The sequence below is a fragment of the Cryptomeria japonica genome, chromosome 2 (genome assembly GCF_030272615.1).
Source record: "Cryptomeria japonica chromosome 2, Sugi_1.0, whole genome shotgun sequence".
NCBI lineage: Eukaryota > Viridiplantae > Streptophyta > Pinopsida > Cupressales > Cupressaceae > Cryptomeria > Cryptomeria japonica.
The window spans coordinates 167126998-167143344 of NC_081406.1; the positions used below are offsets into that span (position 1 = coordinate 167126998).

Sequence of the window (16347 nt, forward strand, 5' to 3'; positions counted from 1 at the left end):
CACAAGGCAACAACAACATCTTCACGACAAGACAACAGCAAATAGAAGCATTCTCGCGAAGAGAATTCCTGTCGTATACAATGATCTAGCGCATTGTATTCTTCCAAAAAAGATGTATGTTGATATAAAAAGGAAGCTTAGACACATGAAAACTAAGATAGAACTAAATTGAAGAATAAAGATATAAAATTATGAAGTAATATGTATGAAATAAAAGAAACTGATCTCATATACACCAGCAGTCTTGTATGAGGAAAAATATATATGACCATGACAGGTTTATAAGAATCTAGTATATACATTCAAGGCAGATTTGCATAAATCATTTAGGGGAGAAACATGAGTTATCTTTTATACAAGTACTATATAATAAAGGATCCTTCTAAGGCAAAATTTGTGAAAGAATAGAGTAGCTTTGTGAAGATTCTATGGTTGGAGTCACAAATAGTTTTTGAGCAGACATATGAAAGAATTTTGAGTAGACTGGAAGGAAGAAAGAATGCAGGGAAGAAAAAAAAAAAATGAAAGCTCATTTGTGAAGAGTCTATTGTACTCTAATTTGAAGGTTCAGTTGAGCAACATTAATTAATAACATTGAGCTATAATTTTCAAATATACAATCTAGAGAAATTTATCAAGATAAGTTCTATCCTTTGAACTATTCTTTAAATTTTAAGTTGAATAGTATACTGATATGTATTCAGTTAAGATAAAATTATGTTTATTAATATACTACAACTCTCACTTTAAGTTAAAATTGTTTTCTCAGGACTAAAGGCAAATCCCTAAGGGGACATTGTAAGGAGGTAAACAATATGGTTACAACAACCAAGAAAGAGGGAAGACAGAATGGAGGTTAAGCTAAGGGCCGCCAAGTACATGCTTGGTGTAGGAACGACTCAATAAAGACCCCACTCCTTTCCGAAGAATAGAAAGAGGAAAGTTAGAATGTGGAAGGCTAACCTGAGCTATCAAGTAGAGCAAGTCTCTTAGGTTTGGTGTAGAAAGGGCTCAAGGAAGCCTAAGGTGGGCAGCTTGACTCAAGGAAGTCAGCCCCCTAAGTAAGAATAAGGGCTCAAGGAAGCCAAAGATGGACAGCTGGACTCAAGGAAGTCAGCACCCTAAGTAAGAATAAGGGCTCAAGGAAGCCAAAGATGGGCAGCTGGACTCAAGGAAGTCAGCACCCTAAGTAAGAAAAAAGGCTCAAGGAAGCCAACGATGGGCAGTTTGACTCAAGGAAGTCAGCACCCTAAGAAGAATAAGAGCTCAAGGAAGCCAAGGATGGGCAGCTTGACTCAAGGAAGTCAGCACCTTAAGTAAGAATAAGGGCTCAAAGAAGCCAAACGTGGGCAGCTTGGCTCAAGGAAGTCAACACCCTTAGTAAGAAGGATGACTCAAGGAAGTCAGTCCATTTCAGTTAGACAAAGATGGCTCAAGGAAGTCAGTCTCTCTCAAGATCGGATAGAGATTGCTCAAGGAAGCCAATCTCCCGCATGTGGACAAGATGGCTCAAGGAAGCCAGTCCCTCTAAAGTTGGGCAATGGCTCAAGGAAGCTAACCCCTCTAAGTTGCAATATATGCATAGAAACAAAGTAGTAATTTTCTAACGTTTATCATTACTTTAATTTATATGATTATGTATTGGTACTACTAACCTATGTGCAGGTTCATCCAAGAAAAAAAAGAGACAAGGAAGAAATTGTTTGAGGACAAGGAAGAAATTGCTTGAGGACAAGCAAAGTCAAGAGGGGGAGACTGTGATGTCCCCACTAGACTCCAATTCAATTAAGGAGAGAAGACCACCGTCCTTGAGGGCAACATGATCCTGTCCAAGCATTAAGTATATTAATCGATTAGTGGAGAAGATATATTAATCACTGGTTTGTAAGAAGACTAATAAAAGGTCATGACTCACTGATTATAGAGCAATCGACATAAGGATAATGATGCGGTGGATAACATTAATAATGAAAGGATGCGACTACAGGGAAGTAGTGCGATGAAGGTAGGCAATCGCCACAATCCACGAGACATGTCTCATCTATGTAGTTCGTCATCTCAATCACATGGTATAGAAGAACAATCACAATCTCTCATTAGGGGGGGGGGGATATACACCGGCAGATAATATGAAGAAGATTAAAAGAAGTTTGATCAAAAGCTGATATTTCATAATATCCAAAAAGGAAGAGATTATTATTATTACTGGTTCGGGTCTTCTCAATCAAGCATCCACCTTGGGCTTAACAATCAGGAATGACACCATTATCTGTATACTTCAAAGGAATAATCAGACATAGCTATAAATGACAGGGAGAACTCTGACAACCTGAGTTTACAGTTGTATCAGAAACAACAGAAAGGTTTCTCTGTAATATAGGTCAGCACATAGTCATTGCACAGTTCCCACCGGAGATATTACATGTTAACAGATTAATAAGGGTCATACATTACAAATTCTGAATAACACATTCATTGTAATCCTTAGACACCAGCTGTATCAAGTTAGAGGCATAAGTATATTCATATAGCAGATTATAACTATCATTCTTATTACAAGTGGTATCTAGTATCGACTATTTCAGTTTATATGAAGATTTTGGGTTAATTATTTAGAAGGAAGTCATCTAGGATTAAAGTGTAAGCTAATAGTCCCTTATTTCTAAGGATTCACAAAAGGGGACATTACAGTGGTATCAGAGCATAATCCTGCCAGCCTGTGAAAGAAATAACATTCCAAAGGTCAACCATAAGGCCTAACCAAAAGTTTCAACATCCAAAGAGAAAGATCAACTACCGTCAACCTAGAAAAAGATATCATAATCTCAAGTCTATACTGAAGAAAAGAAACTACTTGTATAGAAATCGTACGAAATTATTAGCAAATCGAGAATTCCTACATCGTTTCTGTAATTTTACACAAGGCAACAACAACATCTTCACGACAAGACAACAGCAAATAGAAGCATTCTCGCGAAGAGAATTCCTGTCGTATACAATGATCTAGCGCATTGTATTCTTCCAAAAAAGATGTATGTTGATATAAAAAGGAAGCTTAGACACATGAAAACTAAGATAGAACTAAATTGAAGAATAAAGATATAAAATTATGAAGTAATATGTATGAAATAAAAGAAACTGATCTCATATACACCAGCAGTCTTGTATGAGGAAAAATATATATGACCATGACAGGTTTATAAGAATCTAGTATATACATTCAAGGCAGATTTGCATAAATCATTTAGGGGAGAAACATGAGTTATCTTTTATACAAGTACTATATAATAAAGGATCCTTCTAAGGCAAAATTTGTGAAAGAATAGAGTAGCTTTGTGAAGATTCTATGGTTGGAGTCACAAATAGTTTTTGAGCAGACATATGAAAGAATTTTGAGTAGACTGGAAGGAAGAAAGAATGCAGGGAAGAAAAAAAAAAAATGAAAGCTCATTTGTGAAGAGTCTATTGTACTCTAATTTGAAGGTTCAGTTGAGCAACATTAATTAATAACATTGAGCTATAATTTTCAAATATACAATCTAGAGAAATTTATCAAGATAAGTTCTATCCTTTGAACTATTCTTTAAATTTTAAGTTGAATAGTATACTGATATGTATTCAGTTAAGATAAAATTATGTTTATTAATATACTACAACTCTCACTTTAAGTTAAAATTGTTTTCTCAGGACTAAAGGCAAATCCCTAAGGGGACATTGTAAGGAGGTAAACAATATGGTTACAACAACCAAGAAAGAGGGAAGACAGAATGGAGGTTAAGCTAAGGGCCGCCAAGTACATGCTTGGTGTAGGAACGACTCAATAAAGACCCCACTCCTTTCCGAAGAATAGAAAGAGGAAAGTTAGAATGTGGAAGGCTAACCTGAGCTATCAAGTAGAGCAAGTCTCTTAGGTTTGGTGTAGAAAGGGCTCAAGGAAGCCTAAGGTGGGCAGCTTGACTCAAGGAAGTCAGCCCCCTAAGTAAGAATAAGGGCTCAAGGAAGCCAAAGATGGACAGCTGGACTCAAGGAAGTCAGCACCCTAAGTAAGAATAAGGGCTCAAGGAAGCCAAAGATGGGCAGCTGGACTCAAGGAAGTCAGCACCCTAAGTAAGAAAAAAGGCTCAAGGAAGCCAACGATGGGCAGTTTGACTCAAGGAAGTCAGCACCCTAAGAAGAATAAGAGCTCAAGGAAGCCAAGGATGGGCAGCTTGACTCAAGGAAGTCAGCACCTTAAGTAAGAATAAGGGCTCAAAGAAGCCAAACGTGGGCAGCTTGGCTCAAGGAAGTCAACACCCTTAGTAAGAAGGATGACTCAAGGAAGTCAGTCCATTTCAGTTAGACAAAGATGGCTCAAGGAAGTCAGTCTCTCTCAAGATCGGATAGAGATTGCTCAAGGAAGCCAATCTCCCGCATGTGGACAAGATGGCTCAAGGAAGCCAGTCCCTCTAAAGTTGGGCAATGGCTCAAGGAAGCTAACCCCTCTAAGTTGCAATATATGCATAGAAACAAAGTAGTAATTTTCTAACGTTTATCATTACTTTAATTTATATGATTATGTATTGGTACTACTAACCTATGTGCAGGTTCATCCAAGAAAAAAAAGAGACAAGGAAGAAATTGTTTGAGGACAAGGAAGAAATTGCTTGAGGACAAGCAAAGTCAAGAGGGGGAGACTGTGATGTCCCCACTAGACTCCAATTCAATTAAGGAGAGAAGACCACCGTCCTTGAGGGCAACATGATCCTGTCCAAGCATTAAGTATATTAATCGATTAGTGGAGAAGATATATTAATCACTGGTTTGTAAGAAGACTAATAAAAGGTCATGACTCACTGATTATAGAGCAATCGACATAAGGATAATGATGCGGTGGATAACATTAATAATGAAAGGATGCGACTACAGGGAAGTAGTGCGATGAAGGTAGGCAATCGCCACAATCCACGAGACATGTCTCATCTATGTAGTTCGTCATCTCAATCACATGGTATAGAAGAACAATCACAATCTCTCATTAGGGGGGGGGGGATATACACCGGCAGATAATATGAAGAAGATTAAAAGAAGTTTGATCAAAAGCTGATATTTCATAATATCCAAAAAGGAAGAGATTATTATTATTACTGGTTCGGGTCTTCTCAATCAAGCATCCACCTTGGGCTTAACAATCAGGAATGACACCATTATCTGTATACTTCAAAGGAATAATCAGACATAGCTATAAATGACAGGGAGAACTCTGACAACCTGAGTTTACAGTTGTATCAGAAACAACAGAAAGGTTTCTCTGTAATATAGGTCAGCACATAGTCATTGCACAGTTCCCACCGGAGATATTACATGTTAACAGATTAATAAGGGTCATACATTACAAATTCTGAATAACACATTCATTGTAATCCTTAGACACCAGCTGTATCAAGTTAGAGGCATAAGTATATTCATATAGCAGATTATAACTATCATTCTTATTACAAGTGGTATCTAGTATCGACTATTTCAGTTTATATGAAGATTTTGGGTTAATTATTTAGAAGGAAGTCATCTAGGATTAAAGTGTAAGCTAATAGTCCCTTATTTCTAAGGATTCACAAAAGGGGACATTACAGTATGGCTCAAGAAGTTGCTTTTGGGATTATTTGGTGAACCAATGAAACCTACTATTATTCATTGTGACAATCAGAGTTGTATAAAACTCTCAGAGAATCCTGTATTTCATGATAGATTGAAACATATAGAGATTCCTTATCATTATGTACAAGACATGGTGGACATGAATGTGATACAGTTGGAATATATTAGTACAGGAGATCAGATAGCAGAAATACTTACCAAACCACTTTCCAGGGTGAAAGTTGAGCACTTCAGGAAAGGTCTTGGTATGATTGAATTGTAATTTGCTTTGTAATCTGTACTTATATATATTTAATGTGTAAATTTCTTTGTCGTGTTATGACTTTTATGGGCTCCACCCCCTGTGCACATTTCTAAGAGGTGGCGATCTCCTAGATAATGGACACTTGTATGAGACATTATAAGGTGACGATCTTATAATGGTCAAACAGGATGTCATGTGTGATGATGTCTTGTATATCATGGATGTGCCATGATATGTTGTGGTAAGACATTATGAGATGTCAGTGCACATACCACAACTTGGATATAACGAGAATCAAATTATTCTCTTGCATTTATATCCTTGGTATCGCGTGCTATGCGATATTGATATCACGTGTTAGGTGATATCTATGTCACGTGCTTAGGTGATATGATTCCTCATATCACGTGTTAGGTGATACTTCATGTCACGTGCTTAGGTGATGTGATTCTTTGTATTACGAGATTATGAGATTATGGTCATCATGAGAAATGTGATGCTATATACTAATATGTTGTCATTCATTTATCTTCCTGTTATCAATGAAGCCTACACCCTCTGCTAAAGCTGTGAACTTCAGCTGCCTATTGAAACATGCAGGAAAAAGGAGCACTGAGGACCTGGGAAGCAAGGAGGAGCAGGACGACACCAGCAGATTTATGGATCAGCCAACAAGCGATAGTCATTCAGGCAATGACTGGTCACCCCCTAGACATGCATTTTTAGTATATACTCATTCATGTATAATTTAGCTTTCATGTGCATCATGCATATTGAATGAACATGGTCAGTCTCATGCCTTATTGTGTAAGACATGCATTCTATCATTTTAATAAATATTACATTCTTTCCGAAAGACTTGCCTAATCTTTCTATGCTTCGTACATTTATATCAATGAAATGCTTTTACTTTGCAATCTTTGCTTTCTGCATTCTTTTGAGGTTATTTCATTTGCAATGAAATACAACATAGAGAGGCCATTAAATGCCACTTGCTCAAAAACTTAGTGGCTCTACCTGATTGAGCCTGCAGGTGAAAATCTGGTAACATTTTTGGCAATTTCTGCTAAATGTTTGCCTGCTAAACATCCTGCCCAGCTGCCTTAGACTATTCATTGGGCACAGAGTCACTTGATACTTTTGTGAAAACTGGAAAAACACATCATAACATTGCAAAACTCTCTCTTTTCCCCTCTGAACCTGTCCTACCCTATTGAGTATAGGTGTGTGGTTTATGGCAGTGGTCTTGACACCTCACTATCATGAATTCTACATGTGTATTTGATAGATTAGGACAGGTCAGCAACAAAGTACCTTTGAAACACATTCTCTTGCACTACTGAAACTCAGATTCAGACTGAAAACTTCGCTAATAACACCTCCTTAGAAGACTGTTGTGAGCTGTCCCAACTTTATGAGGCAGATATGTATGATGTGTGGCAGTGGAATCATGTATTCACTGTTTCATATGATAGGTGTCTACCTCATAGAATTGGGTGACTTACAACAGTTTTACCTCCGCAAAATCAGAAACAACTAACAACTAGCTAAGCTGTGCAAGAAGCACTTAGGGAAATAGAAGCTACAACTAATCTACCTGTGCAACAACACTTATTTGGCATCGGAACCTACTCTAGCCTATGCTAATCAAAATACCAAATCTCTTAAACAAAGCCATTTATAGGCTGGTTGAAATAGCTAACCATTCTTTTCAACTTACAATTTGTAGCATGTTCATGAGCAGCCAAGAAGAGATGAATCTTGGACAGAATACTGACAAAGAGCTGAAATATGTCTTCAAGATAATAAACAAGTTCACTTACCTCACAAATTTGAGCATCAAAAATCTTGCTTTGAAGTGAACAAGTGGTCTGGGTCAGCCCTTCTTTAGTAGCAACCTCATGCTTATCTGAAAGCATGATTATCTTTTCTGTTTTGGCCTCCATCTTGGCTAGATGCCTGATAGGGCATCCTTGTGACAAAACAAACTTTGAGCTTCCTTTGCTGGTCTCCAACTGATGGACTGGTTCTTGGACATCATCTTGCCAATTGAAATGATTTGGCTCATGCGATGGAGGTAGAAGCATGACTGCCTCCACATCTTGCCCATGCTGCTAATGATTTTCCAACTTAGGACATGTTGGTTTTGTATCCAAGCTTACACAAAACAATTCCAGCTCTTCCCAAAAATTATCTTCTTCAGAATCGTCCTTGCTTTTTTGCATGAGAGGTCCAATTTTGTCCTTGTAACAATTTTCCTCAAGTCCTCTAGATTCTAAAAAAGAAACATTTTTTAGATCTTCAACGGAAGATAAAACTTCATCTTCAAACTGATTAGCGTTCACCAAGAGATCACCACAGTGATTTATGTCTCCTTGCTGCTCCAAATCAGTTGGTGATGACATTGACATGCTTTCTTCGTCTTGATCAAGGAAACTAGGAAGCCCATCGAACCAAACTATATCATCCTCTTGATCACCAGCTTGTTCGCAATCATTCACCTCTTGCTGGTCCAAGACTTGCACTAATGTTAATACTTGGATGTCTTCTCCATCCTTGTCATCAAAACAGGGCAATTCATCAAAAACAAAAGTGAGGTCTTGAAGCTCATGACCCCCACCTTGCTCAATATGCTGCTGTCCCAAAACAGTTGGTAAGTTGGAAAACTGTGCGCTCTCTTCATGTTGTTCAACAAAAATAGGTAGTTGTTCAAACAGAGAGACCATTTCTTCCTCCTCACATATATTATGATCATTTTCGGCTGGGGAAGCGATACAAACAGCAGCAACTTCTTGCTGACTTTTCTGGTTTTGGACTGGCATATTTGGGATAACTTTGCTAAGGTTTGGCATTTTAAAATTAGGATGCTTAGTCCAAGAAGGCTGCCATAGCTGCTCAGCACTTTGATTATTTGGTTCAAACTCTTGATATGACTGAGAATAAGGATTAATGAATTGGTTTGGTTGACTTTGCTCATTCATGGGCTCATGTAGGGGTTGTTCTTTATCATTTGTAGGACCATTACCCTTATAACATGGAATATCAAACCTAGAAGATTTACTTGGAGACTGAGTAGAAACATCTAACCTGAAACTTGGAATTTTAAACTTGGGAACCTCTTCATTCAAAGAATGATTCATCCTTACAAGAAAAGTTGAACTAAAACTAGGAACACAAGGAGTTGCCTGGGTCTCATACCTTTGAACCTGTGCAAGCAAGGGCTTTAATTGTTCTTCTTTGGCTGCAACTTGTTTAGCAAGGAGTTCTTGCTCATACCTTTGAGCCTCTACCCCCTGTTGACGAATATAAGCTTGATCAACAAGCTCCTCTTGCTGCATGTTATACTCCTGCTCTCTATCAATAGCTGCCCACTGCTCTTGAAAACTTGACAGTATGCCTTTTATGCTTATATTCTCCACATGCTGGGACTGATTATGAGAAATTTCATGATGGCCTGGAACAAAATGACTTTCTGGCAAACATGTGAAGGATGTTGATAACTGGCTGTAGCAAATGTATTTGGGTTAAAACCAGTAGCATAGCTGTTTTGACATGGCTGATAAGGAGATACATAAGCAACATTCTCATGGAATGGAGAATGATAATACATGCTTTCATAAGGACAAGACATATCAGAGTATGTCTATAAGCTGGAAGAACTTTGCAATATTGTAAAACCAAAAGTGACAAGGTCTGATTTTTCTACATACCAGCACTTAATCTGCCTAAAACCAGTAGACCAACCTTCCAGAGTCGCCAAGTGTGTGCTAAAAATTGCCTCCAAAGGCAGAAAACACTGCTGTACACACCAAACAGCAGTAATGCATATTACAAAAGAAACTGAGAATCAGCTCTCAATCCCATCGGGCGTGCCAAAAACTGTTATCAATGAAGCCTGCACCCTCTGCTAAAGTTGTGAACTTCAGTTGCCTATTGAAACATGCAGGAAAAAGGAGCACTGAGGACCTGGGAAGCAAGGAGGAGCAGGACGACACCAGCGGATTTATGGATCAGCCAACAAGCAATAGTCATTCAGGCAATGACTGGTCACCCCCTAGACATGCATTTTTAGTATTTACTCATTCATGTATAATTTAGCTTTCATGTGCATCATGCATATTGAATGAACATGGTCAGTCTCACGCCTTATTGTGTGAGACATGCATTCTATCATTTTAATGAAGATTACATTCTTTCCGAAAGACTTGCCTAATCTTTCTATGCTTCGTACATTTATATCAATGAAATGCTTTTACTTTGCAATCTTTGCTTTCTGCATTCTTTTGAGGTTATTTCATTTGCAATGAAATACAACATAGAGAGGCCATTAAATACCACTTGCTCAAAAACTTAGTGGCTCTACCTAATTGAGCCTGTAGGTGAAAATCTGGTAACACTTCCCTAGCTAAGAGGGAGCGTTGAAACATGATAGCTTCGTTAAGATAAATGATTGAATGAGAGATAAATGAAGTCTCTCATTCAATCATCTATCTCATCGATGAATAATGATAGACTTCATTTACATATATCCTTTGTAATCTTCATTCAGATTTCTTGTAATTACAAATACATTTCATGATCGGTCTAAATATACCGATATGTATTTTCTCGAATGATCGAGCACATGTTCATATAGATATACTTCTGCTTAATTACCATTCACGATCATGAAGAGATCGTATTAGACTTGATCGGGTTATCGTGTATAATAACCATGCAATAATGTCAATACTCCTAACATCTTGATTGGTATCGGGTTGGATAACAAAAGGTATTTAAGCACCAATTAGTATCGAGCATTATCTGTATTAAACTGATTGGTATTTGTTATGAGCTAACACCAATTCATATCGGTATGATCATATTTGTTATCAAGAAGCACGATCAAGTGTTACCTTGATTGGCCATGTCTAAAACAAGACATGTCCAATCAAGTTAACACTTGATCAAACAATATCATCATATATATGCCAATCGATGGATGAGTGATAAGATATCGAAATTTATTAATGTTCTATCACAGCCACTTGCACAAAAGAAAGTATAATCAGCAATATTCAGTGAAGCAATATATATACAATTAGAACTTAAAGACAAATAATTATACCTTTGAGCATTTGAACATAGATTTGAATACATTTACAAATTTGGATTCCCTATTCATCCATCTTATGGGAATGACTTCTCCTATCACTAATGGATTTGTTTCCTCCTAAGGGGAGAAATGTTGTTCGCAAGAAGTGGATCTTGATCTGTCTTCAGGCTTTCATCTTTGGCACAAGAGCTACTTCTCTATGGGGTGATTCCTATCCTTATTTCTCTCTCCTATTGAGAGGACAATTATTTTTAGTATAAAATATAAAACAAAATTATACAATAAGCTACACGTATTATAAATTATGAAAATATAACAATAAATTAAATAGTTTACTAACAATCAACATAAAAAATAAATTAAAAAATATGAAGGAAAACATTAAAAGTACTTAACAATCGTTATTGTCTATAAAAGAGAATTCTTCTCAATCTCCTAAATTATAATTAAGCACGCCTCCATATCATGGATTTGAGATTCCCAATACAAGGGAAAACCACAACTAATTCAAGCAAAACAACTAAGTAGTATGTTTCTCAAAACAAAAACTATACTAACATATTACCATCCTTCTCTCTAGTGGAGTAGAATTTTAAGTGTAATTCTACATGATACCCCTAAACCATTAACCAAAATCCTAACTGTGTTTGATACCAATTAACTAAAATCTAGATAAAATTCCAATAGAAAGGAACAAAATAAACCTTCAACCACCCCTTTTTGGCATTTGACCACATATATTATAGAACACAAAATGCAAGACTCAATATAAAAAACACTATAATTCAAACATTGCTTTGACCATGAGTCTTGCTTGGAGACACTAGAAAAACACAAATCCTCCCTAGATAATAATTGTCTGCAAATATTTTGGAACATAAGGAGCTCGAATAAAAAATGAAAGAGCAATGCAGATGTCAACAGTTGTAAGGCCTATCAAGGTGGGTATAGATAGCATGGTGTTGGGAATCACAAAGAAAACAGGTTAAGTAACAACTAGGAAATTTTGACAAGATAGTTGGAAAGCAGAATGGGATTGTAAGAAGCCCGCAAGTAGAACAGATAATTAAAATTGTAGTGTACCAAGCTAATGGAATATTGGTAGATAGAATAATTTAGATCTTGCATGTCAAAGAAAAATTTATCTGAAAACCACCACCACTTAGGATTGCACAATTGCCTCAACACATCAACATTTGATAGAAAAAAGCATCAATCTTGGGAAAAAAGGAAAATCATATAAGAAATTTAATTCCTTTCCAAAATGCAACACCTCATATTCGGCCAACTTCAGAAGAGAGGATGAAATGACCCAAATGAGTACCCAATTTAGAAGAAAAACAACAAAATTAGTTTGCATCTCTATCCAGTACAACTTCAATAGTCATATGCAAAGAAACGAGACTCGGACTCGGCTCGGACTCGGCAAGGCCAAATCGGACTCGGACTCGGGACTCGGCGTCAGACTCGGCTCCAAACTCGGCTGGACTCGGGAAAGTGAAAAACTCAAAAAATTTAGAGATACAATAACATCATAACATCATCAAACTTGGCTCATTTCATTACATAATACATACACAAGTATACATCTATGATCTATTACATAAGCATAAACGCAAATTGTAGCTGAAGGAAATAACAAACATAGATATATAAATATTGTCAAATGTATACAATATTACAAAACTCATGGAATAAAAAATCCATGTCATCATATGATCATCATCAAATGTTCCATACAAATAACAAAGGTAAATACATCTACAAGCCTATGGCACAGAGGAGTCTGCACCCTCCGGCCCCGACGTCGGCTCCGATGAAGGCCCCGGCCCCCTACGAAGGCGTCTAAGGTAGGTCATAGATGATTGGGCAGCCATAGCCGCTCCTCGTGACACCACGCCATGCTCACCAACATCAGGAACATCTGTGTCACTGTCACCATCTCTGTCACTATCACCATCTGCCTCTGAATCTCCTCTCTCTGCTCATGCTCTCTGCTCCTCCTCTGCCATGGCTACAGCCTCAGCCTCTATATCTACCTGGTCGATCCAATCAGTGTCATCATCACTAAAGACAGCCACAGGATCTGTCTCAATGGCCCACTCTGCCTCAGGATCAACCTCATCTAGAATGATAGGAGAGATGTCAGCTAATGCATTCTTTCTCATTCTCAGGCGGAGGTTGTAGTGAACAAAGATAAGATCATTCATCTTCTCCACGGATAATCTATTGCGCCTCTTGGAGTGTATGTGCTCAAACATACTCCAATTGCGCTCACAACCAGATGCACTGCATGGTTGGCTCAAGATGCGAATGGCCAACTTCTGAAGATTTGGTGTCGTTGGGCCAAAAAAGTTCCACCAATTATCTGAGTTTGAAATGAGAAAAATAAATAAAATCAGTCTCTCATAAACTCATTTAACAATATACAATAAAACTAAAATTAAGCCTTACAATTTATTTTTACCTGGCATCATAGTTGTCCTACTTTCTTTGGCGATAGGACGAGAAAAGGTCTCCCCTTGTGCATTTGAGAACAACTGTAGCTCTCGCATAAGATCTGTCTGAGTACAACCAACAGGTGCCATCTTCTCCATGACTGAGTATAGCCCATCAAGGACCTCCGCATCAGCCCTAAAAGTAGGGCTAAAATGGAATGCCGGATTCAAATAATAGGCTGCTGCATGGATGGGCCTATGAAGCTGATGATGCCATCTCTTATCAATGATCTGCCAAATGGGACCATACTTGCTCTCATCTCCTGCATAGATAGATTTGATGCCCTCTTTCGCCCTATCCATGCCCTCATATATGTAGCCCATTGCGGGCTTTTCTCCATCCGCAACTCGCAACAAAACCACCAAGGGCTTAACAAACTGTAAAATTGAAAATATTGTGTAATTTAAAACATAAGCAAATAAGAGAATATGATGAATAAGTTATAAAACAAAAAGTTAAATAAAAATTGTAGAATTTATAAAAAAATTACCTTCACTATCTCATCACAAGGGCTCCAAAAGCCTCGCTCATCAAAAATGCAGTCTGCCATATCTTTTCCTGCTGGGGTGGCAGCATAGGATGAGGAAGACCACTCCTCACCAACAATCATACGTCTCAAGGCCATCTTACAACGAAGCATGGACTGCAATGTGATGAAGTTTGTGGCAAATCTTGTGATTCCTGGACGAGCTAACTCCTTATGCTCTGTGTATTGTCTCATAAGAGCCAACACCCATGAATGATTATATACAAATTTGCACACATTTCTTGCCTTTTCTACACATGTCTTGACCCATGGAAGTTTTCCAATATCCTCTAACATGAGGTCAATGCAATGGGCGGCACATGGAGTCCAAACTATAGATGGGTGCCTCTCCATCAATAGTCTGCCTGCAACAACATAATTTGTTGCATTGTAATTAATGAGGTTACAAAATAGAAATTAATTTGCAAACAAAATTAGTTTGTAATCAAAAGTTTACCTGCAGCAACATAATTTGGTGCATTGTCAGTCACCACCTGTACCACGTTCTCTTCACCCACCTCATTAATCACCTCCTCTATCTGCTCACATAGGTAGGTGGCATTCTTGCAATGGGCGGAGGCATCAATAGACTTGATGAAAACGGTGCCCCCTGAAATAAAAAAATAAAGCAAGATCAATGATCATTCAATAAATCATTAAATGAAAAATAAAAAATTAATGCCTAAATGAAACTAAAATTAATCAATCACCTGTGGAAGAAACAAGAAAATTAAGGAGAGTTCTATTTCTCCTGTCTGTCCAACCATCAGTCATGATGGTGCAACCTTTAGTGCTCCATATTTGGCGTTGATCACCCAATTCTTTCTTCACATCATTCACCAATTCAGTCAAAATGGGTCCGCTCAAATCAATCTCAGAAGGGGCTTTGAACCCCGCCCCACAAATGGTAAGGGCATCAACCATTTCTTGCCAATAAGGTGACCTGTCACAAATAATTTTAATGAGATAAGTATGTACTATGTATAATGAACTATATACAACAAAAATTAATACGAACAATCAAATTATAAAAATTAAAACAATCAAACATAAAACATTTACCTGGCTGTGAAGAATGGAATACTGCCATAGATCCAAAATCTGCCAACTGCCATTTTAGCAGCATCATGGACCTCCTTGTTCCAACCCATGCTCTCAAGTGACTGTTGGGACCCAGGAGTAGTGCGAGGTGCAAAAAAGGTATCCAACCTAGATTTACGAATCCTAGGTCCAATGCTAACATTCCCACTACCACTGCCAGTGCTAGGAACATGAGAAGGGGCAGAGGCACTGGCACTAGCACTGGCACTTATAGAAGCAGAACCGGAAGCATGAGTAGTAGCAAAATGAGTGGGACGATATGAAGGTAAGGAAGAAGGCCCTCCAACACAACCTAATTGTGTCCTTGTTCCTAAAGGTGCATGTCTCCCAATGACTGTGAGATCCTCTTTTTCTTTCCTTTTCCTTTCAATTTCTTCAACCATTACATAGCAATCACGTACGGCCTCAGTGACTGCTTTTGTGCATGGGTCGGCATCATGCCCACGCACACCAGCAATATGGTATTTCAATCTATATATGCCTCCATGGAATATTGTTTTGCAAAATATACACTTTGTTTGCCCTTTTCTTTGCCCTGGAAAATCCTCATGATATTTCCAAGCAGGGTCCTTTCTAATGGGAGGTCTAGAAGAGGACATTGTATGATTGTTTTGTGAAACTTGAGGCAAATAAGAATGTGAAGGTTGCTGCAATAAAACATTACAAATGCAAAAATAAATTAAGACATTCATTCTATGTTGTGCATTCATAATTTCATTCTCATTGAACATTTTTTTCAAAAAAGCTAAAGTAGGGTTTGCAATTTTTTTTTTTTAAATTGTAGGGTTTGTCAAACCCTACTTTAAAAAAAATAAAATTACAAACCCTGGGCCTACATAGTAACATAGAAAAGATTTTGGAATAAAATGTAAAACTTTCAAAAACAAAAGAATAGAAAAATGAATTTTTGCATATAAGAAACAAAAAAATCTCAAAAAAACAATGTTACCTCTTAGAACTCTTGAAGAAAATTGAAGAAATTGAAGAAATCTTCCTTGCTGGTTTTTCTTCAATGCACCCTTGTTATTCTTTTTATCTCACTTTACTCCTCCTATTTTTGCAAATGAATGAAATGAAAGTCACTTTTAGGTATAAAACAAAAATAACACAAAAAAAAAAAGTCAAAAAAACCATTTAAAATTGTTTTTTTTTTAACTTATCATTCACTTCGCCGCCGGCCGAGTCCCAGGCACGGGACTCGGCCAAACTCGCCAAACTCGCCAAACTCGGCGAGTCTGGCGAGTCTAG

The 16347-nt window shown here is 37.6% G+C and overlaps 2 protein-coding genes across 3 annotated transcripts in view; one reads left to right on the forward strand and one right to left on the reverse strand.

Annotated features, from left to right (window-relative positions):
* The window catches only part of LOC131065966 (probable LRR receptor-like serine/threonine-protein kinase At1g53420), a 95445-nt gene that overhangs the window by 66781 nt on the left and 12317 nt on the right, over positions 1 to 16347 (forward strand). The gene's annotated exons all lie outside the window — the stretch shown is intronic.
* LOC131065967 (uncharacterized) lies at positions 12644 to 16258 on the reverse strand. 2 transcript variants are annotated; one of them, XM_058000582.2, is made up of 7 exons: positions 16049 to 16258; positions 15061 to 15746; positions 14709 to 14941; positions 14456 to 14608; positions 13963 to 14363; positions 13441 to 13849; positions 12644 to 13341 (listed from the first exon to the last, which is right to left on the reverse strand). In XM_058000582.2, the coding sequence occupies exons 2-7, from the start codon at positions 15696 to 15698 to the stop codon at positions 12959 to 12961; spliced, it is 2217 nt and encodes a 738-aa protein (XP_057856565.2). In that variant the 5' UTR covers positions 15699 to 15746; positions 16049 to 16258; the 3' UTR covers positions 12644 to 12958. The 2 variants fall into 2 exon arrangements, with proteins under 2 accessions (XP_057856565.2, XP_057856564.2); XM_058000581.2 differs by lacking the exon at positions 16049 to 16258 and having other exon boundaries at positions 15061 to 15867.